The following is a 13,243-nucleotide window of genomic DNA, read 5'->3' as shown; positions in this document are numbered from 1 at the left end:
GAGAAAAAAGCATTAAACATGCAGTGACAAGTGAATTAATTCTGTTAGAGCATCATGTTTTGAACATAATAATGAATTTGGACAACTACATTCTTTTTGACTTTGTACAAGGACAACTCAATCTTTAATGAATTAGAAAATGATTTTGAAAATTACAGTTAATATTACAAAATACTTAAATGTTACATTACAGTCTCCAAAAAAAGAACTAAGGTACACAGATTAAATAACTCATAGGTAGGGCAGAAAATTGATGCTGGAGCTCAGATTTAAACAGTGTTTCTTCTAACAGATTCGGTTGTCTTCCTATTACATTTCTAGTATGATCATACCAACAGGGTTCATCAGGAGATACTTCCCTCTACTCAGAAGTAGATGATAGAGCTATACGGCCCAGTCTGTAGAAGCTGGAGGGCACTCAGGCAGAAGAAAGCATCCTTTGTGATAGCAGAGTACATAAGCCTTAAGGCAGCTCCAGGGGATTCCAGGTGCTGAGCTATCCCAAAGGCTCCTTGGATAGGCTGGAGGACAGCATCTAGACTTGGGCAATGGAGGCTGCCTCCAATTAGGATGCCCTAGATTTAGGGACAGGATACTGAATGCATACCCTGGTGGACGAAGCCGTCACCAGACTCTCAAGTAGACCTGTCTTGAGCACCGTCTCAGTATGTGATAAGAGTATGTCACATGCCTATTCAACAGAGAGCAGTGTTTGAAAAGTACAAGGCCTTATTCTGTATTGGCTGTTTCCCAGAAAGTACAGAGTTCCAGCCAAGAATGTCGAAGGCACAACAGATATTTTCTCAAGAGACTCGAGGTTCACTTTAGAACTTGCACACCACAGTGTTAATTACAGCAATGCTTCTTTTTTAACCCTATGTGGCTTGGCGTACACATTTCCTTCAGAATTTCCAAATTATATTTAGCAGACAGAGAGTACTCTGGAAGAGTACCCTGATTAATGGTTGGGGATATAAGCCTCTCTTCATTTTTTCTGGAATTACAAATGACAATACTCATAAGACTCAGGTCAAGGGCAAACTAACAGCCGTTTCCTTCCTTGAAAAATCAATGTGTCTCAGCTCGGTGCTTTGTGACCACCTAGAGGGGTGGGATAGGGAGGGTGGGAGGGAGACGCAAGAGGGAGGAGATATGGGGATATATGTATACATATAGCTGATTCACTTTGTTATAAAGCAGAAACTAACACACCATTGTAAAGCAATTATACTCCAATAAAGGTGTTTTTAAAAAAAAAAAAAAAAAATCAATGTGTCTTTCAGAATAATAAAATGTTACTTTTCACAAAAGAATCTTTAAAAGCGGTGAGCAATTTTGTTGGTTTAAGAAGTGATTTAACCATAAAAAGAAATGAACTATTGATACATGCAACAACATGGATGAATCTCAAAATAATTATGCTGACTGAAAGAAGCAGACAAAATGACAGAGTGTATGATTCCATGTATATAAAACTCAAGAAAACGCAAGCTAATCTATAGCAACAGAAAGTGCGTCAGTAGTTACCTGGAGAGAGGTGGGACGGTGGAGAGGCAAGAGACAGGGATTACATAGGGGCCACGAAGAAACTTATGGGAGTGATGGATACATTTACTGTCCTGATGGGGATGATGGGTTCACAGACATGCGTGCACATATGTTAAACTGTACCAAATTTTACTTGTTAAATATATGCAATTTTTTTAAGTCAATTATTCCTCAACAAAAAAAAACGACTTTGCATGTAAAAAAAAGTGATTTAAGTAAATGCTTTGAACTAATTTAATTTAAAAACTACTAGTTTTAAAAAAACAAAAAGGGTACACACTTACCATAAGAATGAAAAAGTAGAAAACCCACATCCATCCTAGGTTGTCCTGGATCAAAGACACTAAATACTAAACGGGGGAAAAAGAAATCACAATATAATCCTTTATAAATTAATAAACTGAAGTAGCTAAAAAGTAGATTAGGACTTCCCTGGTGGCGCAGTGGTTAAGAATCCGCCTGCCAATGCAGGGGACGCGGGTTCAAGCCCTGGTCTGGGAAGATCCCACATGCCGCAGAGCAACTAGGCCCGTGCGCCACAACTACTGAGCCTGTGCTCTGGAGCCCACGAGCCACAACTACTGAAGCCCGTGCGCCTGGTGCCCATGCTCCACAACAGGAGAAGCCACTGCGATGAGAAGCCTGTGCACTGCAACAAACAGTAGCCCCCACTCACCGCAACTAGAGAAAGCCCACGCGCAGCAACGAAGACCCAATGCAGCCAAAAATAATAAATAATAAAATAAATAAATTTTTTTTAAAAAAGGAGATTAAACATATCTCTTCTAGAAAATAAAAGGGAGTTAGGATTTGTATAATGTTTTGCAGTTTGCAGAGCTCTTGCACATACATGCTCCTATTTAAGCTTTATTGACAGCCTTCATTTGGTAAGCTGGCAGAGTCCACATACAAAAACTGTGTAACAGAAGGCACAAGTCCAGGAGGTATATTTTTTTTCACTTTGCTATTAAGAGAGGATGATGGGGACTTCCCTGGTGGCGCAGTGGTTAAGAATCCACCTGCCAATGCAAGGGACAAGGGTTTGAGCCCTGGTCTGGGAAGATCCCACAAGCCATGAAGCAACTAAGCCCATGTGCCACAACTACTGAGCCTGCGCTCTAGAGCCCACGAGCCACAACTGTTGAGCTCGTGTGCCACAACTACTGAGCCTGTGCTCTAGAGCCCGTGCTCTGCAACAAGAGAAGCCACCTCAGTGAGAAGCCCATGCACTGCAACGAAGAGTAGCCCCGGCTCGCCACAACTAGAGGAAGCCCGTGTGCAGCAACGAAGACCCAACGCAGCCAAAAATAAATAAAATAAAATAAATAAATTTATTTTTAAAAAAATTAAGAGAGGATGATGAACAGCCTCAAGTCACTTCCATTTAATCATTCCTTCTTCCAGTGAACGGTACTATAATTGATGCTTTTAAAAATAGTTCGTCTTCGCGACTTCCCTGGTGGTCCAGTGGCTAAGACTCCACGCACCCAATGTAGGGGGCCTGGGTTCGATCCTTGGTCAGGGAACTAGATCCCACATGCCACAACTAAGAGTTCGCATGCCGCAACTAAGACCCGACGCAGCCAAATAAATAAATAAATATATATATATATATATATATATTTTTTTTTTAAAGTTCATCTTTTAAGTATACCACTCATTTTTCAATTATACTATTTGCTCATAGGATTACTGTATGACTTTGACACTCTATAGCATATTCTTTTATTTTCAATTAATAAAAGGTATACAGTAGTTTTTAACCCATGTTCTTTTTTAAAAAAAAAAAATACATGTAACATAAAACTTGCCATTTTAACCATCTTTCAGTGTCCAACTCAGCAGCATCAAATACATTCATGATGTTGCACAACCATCACCACTACCTATTTTCAAAATTTTTCATCACCCCTAACGGAAACTCTGCACCTGTTAACTCTCTGCAAGAACTCTCCATGGCCCCTCTCCTCAGCCTCTGATAAACTCTAATCTGCTTTCTGTCTCTATGAATTTGCCATTCAAGATATTTCATGTTAAGTAGAATCACACAATATTTTTGTGTCTGGCTTATTTCACTTAGCATAATGTTGTTAAGGTTCATTCATGTTGTAGCATGTATCAGAACTCCATTCCTTTTTATGGCTAAATAATATTCCATTGCATGGATATACCACATTTTGTTTATCCATTCGTCTATCAATGGACACTTGAGTTGTTCCCACCTTTTGGCTACTACGAATAATGCTGCAGTGAACATCGGCAAGCAAATATCTGAATCCGTTTTCAATTCTTTGGGGTACAACATACCCAGGAGTGGAATTGCTGGGTCATATGGTAATTCTATGTTTAACTTCTTGAGGAACCACTATAGTGTTTTCTACAGTAGCTGCACGATTTTACATTCCCACCAGCACTGTATGTGAATTTCTCCACATCCTCACCAACACCTGTTACTCTGTTTTGTTTTGTTTTAATTATAGCCATCCTAATTAGGTGTCAAGTGGTGGCTCATGTTTTTGCTTTGCATCTCCCTAAGGATGCTGAGAATCTTTTCAGGTGCTTACTGACCATTGGTATATATCTATCATGAGGAGTCGTCCCTATGTTTCCTTCTAAGGGCTTTATTAAGTCCATATTAAGTCATGGAGTTTGGGATTTCATACCCCAAGCAATAGGAAATCATTCAAAAATCAACATGGCAGGGGAATGAGTAAAGCTAGCTATGCTTTACTCCTGATCCTGCTTCCCAAGCCATGAAAGTCAATCTAATGCTGACCCATGTTCACAGATAGGGATCTTAACACTGGCAGGCATTCTAAATGAAAAGAAACTCCTTGAAATGCTAATTACAATCTACCTATTTGATTAATGAAGAAAACATTAGTTGGGAAGGAAAACTTAAAATACAGTAATTTCAGAAGAGGATGCCCATACCCCTTATATGAAGACATCTGAACAGGTGGCCAATAGCATTTTTTAGTTCCTACTCCAGAACAAATTTCTCCTACCTTTGCTAAGTTTGTTTTTCCTTTAGTCTCAGAATCAAATATGCTAACACACTGATACTATAAATCATTCATTCTACAATCATTCCACAAATATCTGAATGTCTACTGTGTGCCAGGCACCGTTCCTGGTACCAGGGCTACAGTAGAACACAAAACAAATAAAATGCTGCCCTCGTGAAGCCCACCTTACAGTGGGAGACACAGACATTAACAAATAAATGTGTAATATATGGCTGGGTGGAGACCAGCATTAAGCTGGTGTATCTCCCTCAGTATTTGCTCTTGCATTAACCACTAGCAATCGGATACCACTGATCCACCCCCATTAAGCAGCAATCTTCAAGGCCATTTAATGACCTCAATGTCAAAACTACAAGCCTTTTTCCTTCCATTCTCTTTCTCCTGACCTCTCTACCTCTATGATCTGAGTAACACACCTCCTCAAATTCTGGCTTCCTGTTTCTGTGACCATTGGGCATCCTCTGAGGTTTTACCTATATTTTCTTTCCCCATTAAACATCACATCACTTCCACGGTTTCAACCATTTTATCCATGCAGTTGATTCTCAAATCCACATTTTGCAAAATTAGCACTCAATGACCTAGAGGAGTATACCCTAGGAGAGGCATGACTCATGACTGTCCCAGAGAAGGGATGCCTTTCTGAAGCTGAATGTAAGCAAAAAAGATCGATTTGAGGGGCTTCCCTGGTGGCGCAGTGGTTGAGAATCTGCCTGCCAATGCAGGGAACACGGGTTCGAGCCCTGGTCTGGGAAGATCCCACATACCGCGGAGCAACTGGGCCTGTGAGCCACAACTACTGAGCCTGCACGTCTGGAGCCTGTGCTCCGCAACAAGAGAGGCTGCGACAGTGAGAGGCCCACGCACTGCGATGAAGAGTGGCCCCCGCTCACCGTAACTAGAGAAAGCCCTCGCACAGAAACGAAGACCCAACACAGCCAAAAATTAATTAATTAATTAATTAATTAATTTTTAAAAAAAAGATCGATTTGAATAGTTCTGATTACCTAGAGTAGGCCAATCTTAGCCTAGAAGATCTCAAACTTCAGAGTGCATAAGAATCGCCAGGAAGGCTTGTTGAAATACAGATCCCCAGGCTCTCACTCAGCAGGTCTATAGTAAGCTTAGTGTTCGGTACTTTAATGAACTCCCAGATGATTCTGGCATAAGACATTTATGAACCGCCTTTTGAGACACAGTTGTAGGAAGCAGAGAAAGCGACTCAGGGCAGCTGCAGAGTTCATGGCAATTTCTGGCAGGGATCCACGGGAAGGATGTGTGTACGTGTGTGTGTTTGGTAGGGGGAGAGAGGTAGGGCCTGCATGTCAGGTGGGGGTAATGAGAAGCACGTGTCTCATGGCCTCCTTGGAGTGCCAAGTTCAGGCTGGAAGAAGGGGGTGGCGGGCTGGGACTGGAGGATCTGTCTTATGAGGTGTTAGCTTCTTTCCAGACAGGAGGAATCTGGAGGTAAAAGTGGAAAGAAGGAACTGATAAATGTAGAGTGACCTTCCACATGAGGTCACATCAGCTGGACCTCAGAGACTAAAAACCCAAGGCTTTCAGTACAGTGCACTACAGCACAAGAGTGCCAGCCTACTGTGACCCAGAGGGCGGGGGTAAACTCTTCCACCGCTGAAGGACAGCTGAACACTCCGTGTCAAGCCCTCCCCTGCTCCCTCACCTGGCCCACCGCAGCTCCAATGCTCCCGGTTCCATCGACTATTCCTGTGACGGTTGCCAAAGCCTCACTGCTCCCTTGGATCAGCTCCTGACGACCCAGGTCCGCAGAAATAGCAGAGCTAATCATATTAGAAGGTCCACCAATAAAAAATCCTGAAGTCATAAACAGAACAGGTTCTTATTAACATACTATTTGTAACAATGCTAGGAATCTACTGAATAAAGCAAACTCTTAATCCCAATACTCCAATCAGTATGTTGGAGAGAAACGAAAAGAGGGGAAAAAAATAACCAATAAAAATGGAAACTCCCCCAGATAGTAACGTCTTCGAACTAGTTAGCATCTACTTTTCTCTAGAAAATGGAGTGAACACACAGCTTTCTAATCCTGTGAAGTGTGCATTCATTGACAACTAACTGCACTGGCTTGTCAAATTCTCTTATGGTAGAGGTGCATCGCAGAGCATCTGACTGCCCAAATTCAACCAAACATCTTGAAAAGAAAGAGAGACAGGAGAAAAAGCGATTTCAGTGGTGTAGGGGGTTCCATCTGCCACTGCTCTCGGTGAGGCTGTCCAAGGACAGAGCAGGAGCTGGCCCATGTGAATGTGTTCACGAGGCTGGATCAGCCCCATGTGCCCCACAGGGCAGGAGCAGCTCCCACTATCCTATGATCTCAAGTTTACAAATAAGACTTCTTCTATAACATGGTCCCTAATTGCACTCAATTGTTTCATCTGGGGATCAAGGGAAGAAATTCTGACCAATTCCAACACAGGAGGAAAAACTAGCTATACTGGACCTTCTGAAAGCCTGTGAATTGGTTTCCAATGTGGCATCTTCCTAAGCCACTTCCGCAAGTAACATGAGCAGGTGGGGCAGCAATCAAAAATCTTAGAAAATCTCTGTCAAAAGGGACTGCCTCTGTCACGACAGGACTGAGAAGGTCACACGAGAGCAGAGAAGTAGGATCTGGAGGAAGCATCTTTCCTTTTACCTTTTGAGTTCTCTATAATTATGGTTTTAGCATTACTCAAATTGCAGGAGAAATCAGTTTCCTTTTTTCCTTTTTCCTTATAGAGGAACACACAGTGAAATGGAGCCTATGCCATACCTGTGACAGCCATCAGAAGTGCATTGATGGACTTATCATTTGGAGAACCTGTGAGGAAAGACAGACACAGAACAACCATGTGAGGAGCGCAGTACGTGTGCCCCCACCCAACAGTACACACAGACCCGGGCCTGGATCTCCGTGACCTCACAGATCACTCCCAGGGACAACAGGCGCATACAGCTCCATCACCACGTCCCCCAACTTTTATTTGTAATGTCTGCTTCTTGCTGGTGCTCAAGCTAATGTGACTTCTAAAAGCTACAGGAAAACTCTACTTCTATCTCAGCAGCATCTTAAGGGACATATACCAAACCTAGTAATTACCACCATTCCTCTTTTGAAATCTTGTCCCTTTTATTGTTTTATTGGCTCTAATGCTGCCACTCTGGAGCCTACCCTTGAACAAAGCATATACACTCCCAAGCAAGCTTTTAAACAAACCAACAAAGCAGAAGAGATGCCAGTTTCCTCCCCAACACAAATAAAACTATGTGATACTTCTAGCGGCATTTACAGGACAATACAAAGGTCCCATATTATGCCTTTGTGGCTGGTCTCAACTATCCCCCCAGGGTTGATCACTGACTCAAGGCAAATAAATGCCTTAGTCCTAAGAGATGAGGAAAACAGTTTAATTGCAAGGGAATACTCACGACTATATCCAACGAGGGACCCGATGGCCAGAAGCAGACTGAGAGCTAACACCGGGGCTCTCTTCTGTAGCACATCAGAGATGAAGCCTTGCAGAGTCCCACCTTCAAGCACAAAGAGTGCAACCCAATCAAAATTTCTAATTTAGCTCAGTTACCTGACTCCTGCTTACCACATAACCCTCCACCTGCGATCAGGATCCTAACACTGGTCTATCCAAAACGACAGCTGACTCTCCTGAAAAATTTCCTCCGTAATTTCCTGTTAGAAAGGTTACCTATTAACTGCCATGATGGCTGATGGGGACGGGACACCACAAATAAGGGAAAATCATCAAAACTACCCCACTGTTCCTTGCTGTTTTTCCTTCTCCAACCAGCTGTGAAGGCTTTTGCTGCTTTTTATTTTAAAAGATAATTAATTAAGAACTGTGCTTCATCGGCTATTAGTAGTAGTGAACATAAATATTCACTAAACTTAAATGCAGCAATCATGGTTTGGTAATAACTAATAGGTCAATACGTTTAAAAGAAGTGATGTGGATCCTTGAAGCAACGCAGTCACGTTTAGATGCAGTCCTGCTTGGAGTCTAGGGGCAATGGGACACCTGGTACACCCTCATCAGAAGTACGTGCAGGTCTAAAGGCAGCAACCTCACCTTTGGCTCTGGATCTAAGAATAAGGGCACACAAGTTCAAATACAGCAACAGTATATCACCTAAGGATACACTGTGCTTTCATGTGCTAAGGGCAGTTTAGTCTTTCCACACTTCTACATGTAAACATTACAAAAAGGATATTAAGGTTCTGCCATAGCCATATAAGCAGTACCCACTAACATGCAATCTGTACGTCTGTCTGATTTTAAAGTTTCCTACTTCCTTGTTTACACTTCCAGCTAGAGCAAAAAGTCACTGTTAAAATCTGCTGTGTACAATGAAGCAACTGCAAAACAAAAAAATTAATCCCTGCTATTATTCCTACCTTTATGATCTGACAATCAATACACTAAGCTAGTATGTTTCCCTTCTTTGGCTGCGGTGTGGTATATAAAATGAACACATTCACATCCTAACTTGAATCTCTGACATACAATTTGCTTTACAGCTAAGCTATCGCTGAAAGTGTACAAAAGGGTTACACTTAAAGAGATCAGAGAGAGACATCCCTGCACTTCCCGAGACAAAAGAACTGATCCATCAACAAAGGACTGAGAAAAAAGAGCCCTATAAATCACAGGGCTGCCATAGGCTAGGTCTTCTTTTCTAAGGACTTTTTTTTTTTTAAGAGTTTGGCTATTTACTGGTAGGACAGTTTAGGAAAAATAGCTGTGGAATAAGTAATGAAACTTTAAATGATGCCAGATTTAATAACCCAGTAAAATATGACTAGTGACTAATTCTTATTACAGGAAAAGATGTATCACTGGCCTTACCTATAATTCCTCCAACATCGTACCAAATGGACAGCTTGTCGGCTTCAGCCTCCTTCCATCCGAAGTTATTACTCAGATAAAAGGGCAACCAGAAGAAGAAGGAGTAATTCACTAACTTCAAGCAGGCATAGGCCAGTGAATACTATAAGAAAAACATCCAACTACCAGTAAGGAACAAACAGCACAACATAACTACCATTTTAATGTAATTAAACAACAAAACAAAACAGAGGCGTTTGGGGCGAATAGTACCTGATTTTCAAATTAAATGTTTCTACAAATTCCTATTTGCCTGACTTTACCTAGTCTCCCTCTTCTCTTCATCCCCGCTTAGCGTCTAGAAAGGCAGTACAGTAGGCCTCGGGATAAAAAACACATAGGACTACTCCTTAATTGTCCCCCCACTTTCTTCTTTCAGTTCTCTGGTAGAAGCAGACCAGTGTTTTGAACCTGCAAGGCAGGGCACATACTCATATTTCTTTATTTAAATAAAGATAAAAGGTATTCATGCCACTGACTAGCACTAACCATAAGCAAACGAATCCAATAACATCACAGCCTTTATTGCAAGCAGCCAGACTTTTTTGGTTCTTCTGCTTCCTGTGAAGTTAACATTACGGACAATGCAAAGCAATGGGACTGGACGACAGTTCCGAGGTCTAAGAAAAGCATCAACATGAAAACTACTTTCACGCTGTAGTTTCCACAAGCTTTGAGTCAAAAATGCAAGAATAGGATCGTCATGGGTCTTGTGGCTCTAGGTTGAGGAATGAAAGTTACAGCTGCCTTAAGATGGCAGCGGGGCTGAGAATCCTATATTCAACACATTATTACCAGGAAATCCTGACATTTAGCATCAAAGGAAAAAGGGGGAGGAACAGAGAGACTGACTTCAAAGGGTGTCTGGCTAGTATATCCTTCTCCCCGGAGCTGCCAGTTAGTCCCTGGGTATCACTTGTCTTAAAGCAGCTTCCCAGGCAGGGCAGCAGCCAGCCCCACCCCCCCGAGAGCCAAATCCCAATCACGGGTGCATTTTGTCCAGACAGCCTGCCACAAAGACAAAGGAATTAAGTTAACTGGATTTCCTTTACACCCTGCCCGTGGCAGGGAACAATAGCTTGTGAAACACAAAGGAATAGCAAAAGAGGGCCACGTTTAGTCACAACAAATCTAAGTTCTGTCTCAGAAATTAACCTATTACCAGCAGAACATTTTAATAACCACTTTAAAAAATACTGATCATTAGCATAAGAACAGGCCCAAAGGAACTTGCATTTCCCTTGTATTACGCATCATCTTTTGGTTGAAGACTTGTGGGAACATACACTTAAATTTTAACTCACACTTTAAACTATCTTGTTTGTAAATGTCAGTTCTCTTAGCTTGGGGGCAGGTAGAAGGGAACTGTAAAGTATGAAATAGGACAACCTGCAGACTCTGAATTTAACTGAGGGGTTACGTTCATAGAGCACCATTAAACAATAAAATAAAAAAGGTGCTTATTCACAATACAATAACCCAGCGTTACAGACCCCAGGGAGGACTGGTAGACCTTCTGTCCATAGGAAGGGGAACTGAGACACGAGGACGGGCTGAGTGACTTACCCCAGGCCGAGTTAATGGGTAAGCTGGCAACATAACCTAGGCCTCTTAACTTCCACTCCCACGCTAGAGCGCCCGAAACACCAAGACAGAAAAACTGCAGCAGACGGGATTCAGTTTAGACATCAGGAAAAAACCTAACTGTAAAGGTTGCGGAAACACTGGAATGCATTACCAGGAAATACTGTGGAGTATTCTGCTCTGGACCTTTTAACAGAAGGGCAAACTTTTTTTCCCCTAGAATAGTAAGAATATAGGCAAATCAAACAGACCTAACGAACCACTCAAACCTCTCTTGGGCTATTTGTAATTCTATAAGACTTCAACAGGCCAAAAGGTATATATTTAAAAATATCAATTTTGCCTTCTTACTCGAAGGCTAGACCACGGTCAGCAAATTCCAGCTCACGGGCCAAATACGGCCAGGCCCACTTGTTCCATATCGTCCATGGACTCCTTTCCTCTACTGAGTTGAGCGATTGTGGCAGAGACTGTAGGTGCCCCCAAAGCTGAAAACATTTACTAACTGGCTCTGCACAGAAAAGGTTTTGCCAACCCCTGCATTAGATTTCAGATAAAACTTCAAGTGGTGCCAATACAGAAACAAGCTGAGGGCCAATATTCGCTACTCCTCTGAACATATATTCCTAAGATAAAGTCTGAGAGAGAAGTGAAATACTTCAAGATGCTTTATCCCAGGCAGAGTTACTATCCAGGCTATAACATCTCACTGGCTGTGGTGAGGAGATTTGAACAGGCTTTACCGCTATAACTCCGGGAAGGCAACAAGCCTGGTAAAAGCTTATCGCCTTGACTTGGGTAATAGTCTTGTCTTCTTGGATTGAATAATTAGGCTCAGCTTCATCTTCATTTTCAGCACCACTAATTAATGGCCTGTGCGAGTCTTCTTCAAAATTTTCTTCGGCCTCAATACCTGGGAGACCTACAACAAGAGTGACAGCCATGTTTACAGAGGGCCCTCCAGATGCCCAGCACTGGGCTAAGTGCTTTGCATGCATCATTACTTACAGGGTCCATGTTATTTTTATTTCCATTTTACAGAAGAAGCTACTAAGGTTCAGAGTCCAAGGTCAATTAAGGTCACACAGCTAATGAGCCACAAACCCAGGCCTCTAATTCTCCTTGCCCTGGCTTCAAAGCAAAGCTTTTTCAACTACATCACACTATCTCTCTTACATAATACCAAAAAAACCATTAATTACGTGCTCTTAAACTGACATGTCTCTTTAGTATACTCAGAAGAGAGAAGAATCATACATCTATCTGCTTCTGTGGTTTCACTTGTACACGTTCTGTATTTAACCACAGGTAAATATCACACTAAATTATTTTTATGAAGGAAAAGAAATCTGTCTCAAGAAGTGAAATTCGAAATACATCCATGCTAATTTCTAGCCAGCATCTCCATTATGAAACCCATTTGCAAATGAGGAGTTTTCCCTGAATCTATAAAAAGGTGAGCCTCACTCCCTCAAACATTTGCAGCTGTGCCAGGCGAGGCCGCAGCGTGGACAGGATACAAACAGCGATACTGCTCCTTGAATTCACTGAAAGGAGCTCACAGTTCTCCTAGGAAGAAAGAGACGGGCTGTTCTGGCCACAGGTTTCTCTTTGCCTGTAACAGTGAGACGTTCTGAGTAGAAGAGCAGCTTCTCACCAATTTCTTCGGGTGATACCAAGAGTCCAAAGAAGATGATGATCCCACCAGCAAACTGCACAGCCGCCGTCACCAGAAAGGCATACTGGAGGGGGAAGGGAAAGGTGCTCCTGACGCATCTGAGATGCTCATTAAAGGCACATTCATTAGAGGCACACGGGGAGCGGGGGGGGGGGGGGGGGGGGGGGGGGGGGAGGACGGGGCGACTGGGAAGGAAATGAGCGCTGAGCGCCTAGCCTGTGCCAGGCACTGAGCTAAGTGTTTCACTTGTGTTTTCTCACAAGTTTTTCCCAGTGACTCCATGGGGCTCAGAGAGGATAATCAAGGTCCGCTGGACACTGAGTGGTACTATTACGATCGTGAAATCAGAACTAGCTCCAAAAATACTCCTCCTTACACTACTCGGCCTCCTACAAAAGACAGTATCTGCCCTCAAAGACATTTTCCAGTTGAGGGGATTAAACAGTACACAAAATAATAGTATAAGGCAGCATGTAGCTGAA

General features: G+C 42.4%; 1 protein-coding gene across 9 annotated transcripts in view; it reads right to left on the bottom strand.

Annotated features, from left to right (window-relative positions):
- SLC37A3 (solute carrier family 37 member 3) overlaps window positions 1-13,243 on the bottom strand; it is a 118,209-nt gene that overhangs the window by 74,834 nt on the left and 30,132 nt on the right. For 5 of the 9 annotated variants that reach the window (XM_057550055.1, XM_057550053.1, XM_057550051.1 and 2 more), the window contains exons 8-13: window positions 12,741-12,825; window positions 11,827-12,005; window positions 9,461-9,602; window positions 8,028-8,129; window positions 7,372-7,419; window positions 6,259-6,410 (exon numbers count right to left, since the gene is read on the bottom strand). In XM_057550055.1, coding sequence (XP_057406038.1) covers window positions 6,259-6,410; window positions 7,372-7,419; window positions 8,028-8,129; window positions 9,461-9,602; window positions 11,827-12,005; window positions 12,741-12,825 — 708 coding nt within the window. The other 4 variants (XM_057550052.1, XM_057550059.1, XM_057550054.1 and 1 more) reach the window with 4 other exon arrangements.

Source organism: Balaenoptera acutorostrata, chromosome 7 (assembly GCF_949987535.1).
Source record: "Balaenoptera acutorostrata chromosome 7, mBalAcu1.1, whole genome shotgun sequence".
Classification (NCBI taxonomy): domain Eukaryota; kingdom Metazoa; phylum Chordata; class Mammalia; order Artiodactyla; family Balaenopteridae; genus Balaenoptera; species Balaenoptera acutorostrata.
This window is presented reverse-complemented; position numbering and strand designations above follow the sequence as displayed.